Consider the following 9,456-nt stretch of genomic DNA (forward strand, 5'->3'; position numbering starts at 1 on the left):
GTGTGCCATAAAATTGTTTGTTTAATACTTCAGTAATGAGAAAAATAAGAATACTTTGATATCTCCGATAATTTCACTAGTGATTGATTTTCGTCGTATGAAAAAACATAATAACTGAGAAAGCTGAAATGCGAATACTAGAATTTACGTTTAAAATTTTAACGAGTTGCGGTTGTTGGGTACCGGATTCTTGGACATCTCCTCACAAACGCTTAATGTATCACTTCTACACAATTTTTATATTTTTGCTGGTAAATACATTTACATTATCGCAATTCCTGGATATAATTCTGACTGTGGACAATCCAGAAGAATTCATGGATAATTTCTACATGCTGCTCGCTATGATCGTCTCCTGCTTTAAAATGTATAGTTTGCTGATGAATCGTAAAAATATTGTGATGTTGACAAATATTCTCACGAAAGAACCATGTGCACCTCTCGAACCTGTAGAGGTGGAAATACGACAGAAATTCGACAAAGTCATCGAGTAAGTATTGTGAGATAACGGCTTGCTAGTTGCTTGAAAGTCTAAATTTATGTATCATTCGAAAATTAGCATAGAACTTGATTGTAAATTTGAATATTAATTCGCAAACATTACATCAATAATTTCGTCTTCAAACTAAATTGTTTCGGAAATATTACATTGTGATACTTTGATGTATTATTCATTTTTTTATGGTATGTTGCATCGCAACAGTTAGCGCGTCAGAGTAAATATTAAATAGTAAAGCTGTACGTAACTTTATCGCACGCCAACACAATGCCAAAAATAATTTATATTTTATCCTTAATGAAATATTATTTTAATATTAATCCACATCGTTCTGTATAAGATGCACAAATTTGAAAAAAATTCTTCAAAGAAAATTAAGAAAAATAAATTATTAGAGTTCTGTTTGTCGAAAAGTTCTACAGGGTGTGTCAGCTAAATCTGGACAAATTTCAATTTGAATTTCCCGCTATATTTTATTTCAGCGCAAGTTGATATTTGTGCCTGAGTAAGCTAAAACAATGTTCTGAACGAACATAACCTAAAAATGGCTGAGCAGTCAAGATTGAGCATGGAATATAACCAAAGAGTGGCGATTATTGAAAGTCTTCGCGCTGGACGTACGCCGATCAAAATAATTTAGTTCTTTAAATATCCGAAATCGACAGTTTACGAAGTTTCCACTAAATATAAGGCTTCGAAGAAGTCCGAAGAAAGTTCCGCGAACCTGTCGAGAAAGAGCCATTCAAGCGAAAGGTCGGCAAGGACCCCGAAAGTTGCTCAAAGGGTCCAAAAACTGATTGCAGAAGACCCAGGGCAGTCTCTCAGGAAATTGACGGCAATTTTGGATGTGAGTGAGGCTACCATGTACTGAATAGCCGAAGAAGATCTACGTTACAAGTCATAAGTCATAAAGGTACAACAGATGCTGTCTAAGGCTGCTAGAATGAAGAAAGTTACTCGCTACAACTTGCTTGTGTGTTCGTTAAAAAACGAATCTGCGGAACGCGTCAGAAGTTTTTTCTGACAAGAAAATGTTTACCAACGACGCAAAAGTGAAACGCAGGAACGACCGTTGGCTCGCCTATGACCCCGAAGATATCCTCGTTGAAGATAGGACGAAATTACCAGCCATTGCTCACGTCCCAAGCGTTATCTTCACTGAGGATGACGTCATACAGTCGTATTTTTTAAATAATGGAGAAACCGTTACAAAGGAAGTATATTTACGCGTTCTTCGTAGTCTAGCCATGGATGGACATTGTTGCTTCCAGGAAGCCGTATATCTTCTTACAGGACGGCGCATCAGCTCACTCGAGTCATTTGGTCCAAAATTGGCTGTCGGACAACGTCGACATGTTTTGGAGCAGAGTTTTGGTCTCTGAATAATCCAAATTTAAATCCATTGGGCTATTACGTGTGGAGTGTGCTTGAAAGAGTCACAAGTCGAGACATCCTAATGTAGCATCTCTCCAGGCCGCTATTGAAGCAGTATTCTTCAATATGGACAAGCCGGCGTTGTAGAGAGCGTGCAATCGTTTCAGGCCCAAGATCGAGGCAGTAATCGCTGTAGACGGTGGTTACATTGAGTAATTTTTGTCTATAACGGTTCCACAAATGACACGAAGAAAGATTTTATGTAATTTTGTACGTTTGACCAATAAACTTTTGTTAAATACATTGTTTATTTTGTCTGGATTTAGCTGATGCACCCTGTATAATTTTCGATAGACTTTAGATGTAGTTTTTTTTTATGTACGAATATGATCGAAATGTCTTTAAAGAAACTTTTTATTAAAGCAATAAAAAAATATTTTAACGTAATAATGACACTACATATAGTATATGTAGGTCTTTCAGTGAAAAATAAAATGGTCCGCAGTCTTTTTGTAGGACGAACACTTTACATTATGCGATTCTGGTCGAGCTGACGTGTGCGTCCACGGCGATAGCATCGTTATGCACGGACTATAGAAAGGAAAAGTTGACGTTCAGAGCGTGGTTACCGTATGACTACTCGTCGACGACGCTTTTTCACATTACATATTTCCATCAGCTGATAAGCCTGACAATCGGATCTGTTTTGCATGTCGCCTGCGACGGACTCATATGTGGGCTATTGTTGCATATCTGTTGCCAAATAGAGATACTGAGTTATCGTTTAAAAAAGATCGCACGCGATCCAGAAGTGCTTCGAGACTGCGTTATTCAGCACAACCTCATATTCAAGTTCGTTGTTTTTTTATATATAATTAATGTTATGACGAAAATTGTGTTTCCTACAGTTGTTGACATCGAGTTGCAAAAATGGATTCGAATAATATAATGTGCTTGTTATAACCCAATCAGAAATGAAAAGTCGAATCGACGTCAATGTGTCGATTAATGTCGGTCAATATTTCTGTCATTTTCGATATATTATAACAAATATTAATTTTATACCAATTGAACAATTAAACAGATTTTTTATAAGTTCCCGAATAATAACGAAGCTGAAAAAAGTTTTAATCATTAATAACAGTAGGTGCAAGAATATAAATAAGATAAGCAAGAGTCATACAATATAATCATCGACGTCATCGTTTCAAATTGTCATATTAATTTCCGTTCCATATGATTGTCTTTGAGTTATTTCCAACATTTTCCAATAGTATGCCATTACAATGTTTTTTTGAAAAATATAAGAATCATTATCTTTCAATTATATAATCTCTTAAGATACCGCTCAAGTACACATTGATATAAAAAATTCCTATTCGATCACAGAAGTAAAGCAACACTGACCACGATTAGGAAAAGGATGAATGACCACTACAGAATCGAAACCATGGAGGGATGCATTATGAAATGAAAAGATGATACAAACGATAAAGTGACAGTTTTTTTTATTAAAATAAAATTAATATTGGTTTGTTTTATCTCGTTTGTATTAACATAATTTTGTTGCAAACAATATTTTATAATTACAGTAACTAGTGTCGTTATATAAGTCTATATTTAGGTTAAATAAATTATAAATGGCTGTCGATAGACCACTACAATCGACGTCAATTCAATGTAATTTTGATTGTTTTGACATCGATTTGACGTTGATTCGATGGTTCATTTCTCGCTGAGGTATAGCGAGGTACATTAAAAAAATCCTTAACTAGAGCTGCTAACAGTAACTTAAATTTCTGTCTCGTAATTTTCCGTCACTATATCAACCGTCAATTTTTGTCAATAAGTTATCACATAAATTACGAGGTGTCTAATTAATTTTAGGTTTGCCCTTCGGATGAACAAAAAGTTCAGATTCACTATTACCTTTCAGTTCATGGTGAGTACGCTGGTGGTGTGCTTCACTTTGTATCAATTGAGCAAGACGAGAGCAAAGTTTGTCGAATTAGGCATGTACATGTCGTGTATGTTGACGCAAATCTTTTTATATTGCTGGTACGGGAATGAAGTCAAACTAAAGGTGCGCATCTTTAATTCTTTGCGTTCCACAAATTCTTCCAACTTATATTTCAGTCGATGTTTCTTGTTTCCAACTGTAGGGGCTGCAATTAATTAACGATATATTTCATATGGAATGGCTCGCGCTGAAACAAAGTGCAAAAAAGAACTTGCTAATAATCACGAGACGAAGCACGGTGCCTATCGAGTTCATTAGCGCCTATATTATTCCTATGAATCTCGAATCATTTGTGGGTGTTAGTACACAGAATTATACAATATTTTATTTCGATATAAAATATAAATATTGAATCTAACCTTGGTTTTAAGCCTAGTGAAAAATTTGATTACGAACGATTTTGCTTTTATTGCAGTTACTCAAAACATCGTACTCAACTTACAATATACTTCAGCAAATGTAAGATTAGAGAATTAAAGACAATTAAAAGAGTAACACCATTGTTGATAATGTTTTTCATATTTATATTATATGAAATTTAAAAGAATGTACAAATTAATCAGAGTACAATATAAACTGCTTCACTTAATACCGTTGATTTATTTTCGCGACAGGTTTACTATCGTCCACAAAAGTGTTTTTTAATATAAAGGATAATTCAAGTTTTATGTGGTAGTATAATTTATATATACACATAGTAGTATAATTTATATGTACACATTATTTTATAATGACCTATGATTTATTGTTTAATATTCAATGAATTCATTTTATGTTTTCTATGTACTGTCTTCCCAGAACAGAAAACATTCTTGCATTTGAAAATGTTATTATTTCGCGCTGTCGTAAGAAGTTTTGCTGCTACTATATTACAAATACGATTCATAAAAAAATTATTTTGCGAGGGGTACTGCTGCGACGTAATATAATTATCGACTACGGAGGGGCGGAATATTTGCGCATTCAGTAAATTCGATCCACAACGCTATAGACTGTCGATGCTTGCATCAGTCAACGTCTCTCCCCGTACAGAATTTATTATATACTGTATCGGGATTTATTATATGCCATTTATTGGTTATTATCGTCCAAAGTGCATAATGTGTTGCAAAAATATATATGGTATATCTATATGATATGCTGTACAATTACAATAAACTTATAATGCACAGGAGATTTTCACATTGCTGCAGTCATATAAGTAATATTTATAGTAAAATTTCAAAAATTCCAAAAATTTCGAGATAGAATAATTAATAATTAACGCGAAAATAGATTACTCTCTCGAAATATATAACGGATACTTATATCACGTGTTTCACACACGACATCAAATATCACGATTTCTTCAGATGTTCGTTCTTAATTTTACATTCAAGCTGCTGACGATATGCGGTTGCTGGCGGCCAGATTCCTGCAGCTCGCTGTATAAACGCATAGCATACAATGTGTATTCAATCGTAATAATAGTCATATTGAACAGCTTCATATTGTCGCAATTCATGTACATAGTTCTGACAGTGAACGATGCCGAAGATTTTTCTAATGATTTTTTCATACTACTCGCGATGTTCATCTCCAGCTGTAAATTGTTCAGCTTGCTGATAAATCGCAAAAACATCAACACGCTGCTCGATATATTGATGAAAAAGCCATGCAGACCGTTAAGACCGAACGAGATGAAGATTCAGTATACATTTGACAAGGACATAGAGTAAGTATTGGCAAATAATAATTATCATAAAACAAAAATATTCTCATTTTGTTAACAATTATCATAATATTAATCACGTTAATTCTGTCGCAATATCAAAATATTTGAATTTATTCGAGACTAATTTATTCTCCGATTTTCCTAATTATTACAAATAAGAAAATATCCTTTACAAAAAAGTATTACTGGCTGTAATAAATTATTATTGTTCAGTAGTTTTATTACTCGTACGAATAATAAAACTACTGAGCAACAATAATTTACCATTGGCCAATTTATTATAGCCTATAATATTAGATGCTTGAATTAATTCTCACTGTTTTTTACTACAAAAACTCATGTTTATTTAAAAATAACGGTACATTATATCTTATTCAAAGTATTGTCCTTCGGAAGCTACAACCTTTTCCTACTTTTCGGGTAACACGTGGATTCCACGGTAGAAAAATTTAGGTTCTTTCGAGGCGATCCAGTCATCGAGGAATTTTTTTATATCTTTGAAAGAACTAAAGTGCTGCTCAGAAAGACCTGCATAGACCGAAACAAATAGTAATCTGAAGGAACAACGTCCGATGAATAGGACGAGTGGGGTAAGACATCTCATCCAAGTGTCTCCAAGATTTCCTTCACCGTTGCAACATGTGGTCTAGCATTGTCATGGAGAAGAATAATTTTGTCATGTCTTTTAGCGTATTGCGGGCGTTTATCTTTAAGTGCTCGATTCAAATTGAGTAATTGTCGTCGGTAGCATTCAGCATTGATAGTTTGACTCGGTTGCAGCAGCTCATAATACACTACACCGACTTGATCTCACCAAATGCACAGCATGACTTTCTTTCTATGATTATCCTGTTTTGGTGTTGATGTTGATGGTTCGCCGGGACGCACCCATGATTTCTTTTGCTTAGGATTGTCGTAATGAATTCATTTTCCATTGCCAGATACAATTCGATACAAAAACGATTTCTGTTTTTGTTTTTGAAGCAGCAATCCACAAATGGTTAAACGTTTCACAATGTCTCTTTCTCTCAATTCACGTGGGACTGAGTTTCGTAACTTATGGATCATTCTCATTGCTTGTAAACGTTTGCTAACGGTTGACTTGTCGACATTTAGTTTTCGACAACTCTTTAAACGTGTGACATGAATCTTCTTCCAATAATTATCTTCCTCCAATTCTCCATCTTCAAACTTTTTCGGCTGACCAGAACGCTTTTTATCATTCACGTTAAAATCATTATCTTTGAATCGTCTAAACCATTCCCTACAAGTTGTTTCAGATAAAGTATGCTTCTCATAAGCAAACTACACTGAAATTATTCAAAATTTCAGATTCGCCTTTATTATAAATACAAAATTTAGACTTCTTGTTGTTGTTCAATTTGTAATAAGTACGTTGATGGTGTGCTTTAGCCTCCACTAGCAAACGATGACTTTCAGCAGCAGATTTCTTGAGATAAAAGCAGAAAAGTAATGTTTTCCACAAATGCTCTTTTTTTGATACGAAACCCGACATCTTCAATGCAATAAAAAATTATGTTCTTTGCACTACGATCTAATGTCACACACTGATTATTAAAGCCTATTGACAATACTTTCATATACATCAACAGTTACTTTCGGGCATGTTGAAATAGCACAATCACTGACCTCTATTAGTCAACAGCGAGATTAATTCAAGCCCCTAATACTTTTCTGTAAAAGATACACTATACATACACGTATTCATTCCGCAGAATTAATACTTGGCGCTACGTGTATCTGGGAATAGCGACATGTTCGTTTGTCGTGTCAATGTCTCTGTGCATAAATCTTGACAAACGAAAATTAACATACCCAGCATGGTTGCCATTTGATTATTCGTCGACAATATTGTACTCTCTGACATTCGCTCATCAGCTTATGTGTCTTATTATTGGGTCTTTTCTGAATATTGCTTGTGACAGTCTTTTCTGTGGATTTTTGGTCCATATTTGCTGTCAAATCGAGATCTTAACGTATCGTCTTCGAGAAAATATATCTTACTCTGATATTCTCAGCGAGTGCATCCGCCAACACTGTTATATCTTCAGGTCGGTTTGTATTTTATGAACCTAATAATCATTTATGTTGCGCAATTATGAATGCGCAAACGTGTTGATGTTTTATAATACGCTATTTGTTTTTACTATAAGTGCACTTATGACCTCTTATAAGCTAACAGGACCATATCAGTAGAATCAAACAATCGGATCTTTCGAATATTTAATATTAAGCTGACAGCGCCACATTTTTTTTTTAAAGTGGCACGAGATACAAAATTTATATTGGTAGTACAAATTAATACAAAATGGTACTAAATATTTGAAAAGATTCGGTTTAATTCTGCTGATTTGGTCCTGCTAGCTTATAAATGTACTCATGCCGTATTTGAGTCGAGTTGTATTTTATGTTTTACCGAACGATGTTTTCGTGCAAAAGCAAAATTATTCAAAATTTCAGATTCGCCTTTATTATAAATACAAAGTTTAGACTTCTTGTTATTGTTCAATTTGTAATAAGTACGTTGGTGGTGTGCTTTAGTCTATATAGATTAACTAAAACGACATCGCATGCTAAGCATGTTGAAATGACACTGTGCATGATGTGCATGCTAACGCAAATTTTCTTTTACTGTTGGTATGGAAACGAGGTGAAGTTAAAGGTACAAATGTCGCTTTTTCCATTTTTATTGACTACAATTAACTTTTATGTCGATATTTATTTTTTAAATATGTCAATTAGAGCTGTGAGCTGAGCGATAACATTTTTAAAATGGAATGGATAACACTGAACAAGAAGAAGAAGAAGTCTTTAATAATAATAATGAGACGTGCGATTATGCCTATTCAAATTACCAGTGCTTATATCATTTCCATGAACCTTGAGTCCTTTATGACTGTTAGTATAAAAAAAATTTCGATATGTGGTCACATATCCGACTTTGCTGATAAATTTTACTTTTGAATATATTTCATATAAAGATTGGATAGGTTAATATGTTGATCAAAAATATTTTAATAGACTATATACAATATATATATATATATATATATATATATATATATATATATATACTGTTATAGGCTCCCCTCGTGGATGTATGTATATGTGTATGTATGTACATTATTTGATATCCAATTTAAATTATATATTATTTGTTCGATAAAATAATTAATATCGTTATCGGCGAAGTCATGCGTGGAAATATCAGTGAACGTAACTAAAGTAATATTACACATGCAAGTGCGCGTATTATTTGCAGATACTCAAGATGTCGTATTCGACTTACAATTTGCTTCAACAAATATGAAAGGCGAATATAATCAATACATTATCTACATCGTGAGAACAAAAGCTCGAGGAGACACGGAAGTTGAAGAGAAGAAGATACGAAGTATTGATTTTTGGCAATTAGTATCGACAAATGACATTCATGTCGCATAGCGTTATTAGGAAAATAAAGGAAAACTATGAAGATGACGTTATTACGTTACGTTCATTAACACTTATGTCGATTGCACTTTGCGTCATATCTCTTTTCTCCATGATGTTGAAAATGACAGTATTTTAAATCGATATGGAAGAAGTATATGCGACGATAACGTGGTAAATGTAACACAATGAAAAACGAAATATCTTGAACCCTTTGCGGTCACAAGTTGTAGTCAGGATATAAAATATAGAGAACGACTTAAATTATGATTGCAAAGGGTTCAAGTGAGAGGAAATAAGTGAGGCACTCGCAGTATTAAGATTTCACGATAGTGAAATATAACGAGTGTCTCTCTAGCTGAATAAAAGTACGCCTATAGAAATAATGATGGAAAT

The 9,456-nt window shown here is 33.8% G+C and overlaps 2 protein-coding genes across 2 annotated transcripts; both read left to right on the plus strand.

Moving 5' to 3' along the window:
* The first annotated feature begins 215 nt into the window (after positions 1-215).
* Positions 216-4,356, plus strand: LOC106745272 (odorant receptor 94a-like). Its single transcript, XM_014620723.1, has 5 exons — positions 216-490; positions 2,390-2,725; positions 3,761-3,956; positions 4,036-4,191; positions 4,309-4,356. Exons 1-5 carry the CDS (start codon positions 216-218, stop codon positions 4,354-4,356), a joined length of 1,011 nt encoding a protein of 336 aa, XP_014476209.1.
* A 1,105-nt stretch (positions 4,357-5,461) lies between these two features.
* Positions 5,462-8,938, plus strand: LOC106745266 (odorant receptor 4-like). The gene is made up of 5 exons (XM_014620718.1): positions 5,462-5,607; positions 7,344-7,679; positions 8,089-8,290; positions 8,371-8,526; positions 8,891-8,938. The coding sequence occupies exons 1-5, from the start codon at positions 5,462-5,464 to the stop codon at positions 8,936-8,938; spliced, it is 888 nt and encodes a 295-aa protein (XP_014476204.1).
* Positions 8,939-9,456: the final 518 nt, after the last annotated feature.

This window comes from Dinoponera quadriceps, unplaced genomic scaffold (genome assembly GCF_001313825.1).
Source record: "Dinoponera quadriceps isolate SergipeBrazil2010 unplaced genomic scaffold, ASM131382v1 scaffold1527, whole genome shotgun sequence".
In the NCBI taxonomy this organism is placed as follows: Eukaryota; Metazoa; Arthropoda; class Insecta; order Hymenoptera; family Formicidae; genus Dinoponera; species Dinoponera quadriceps.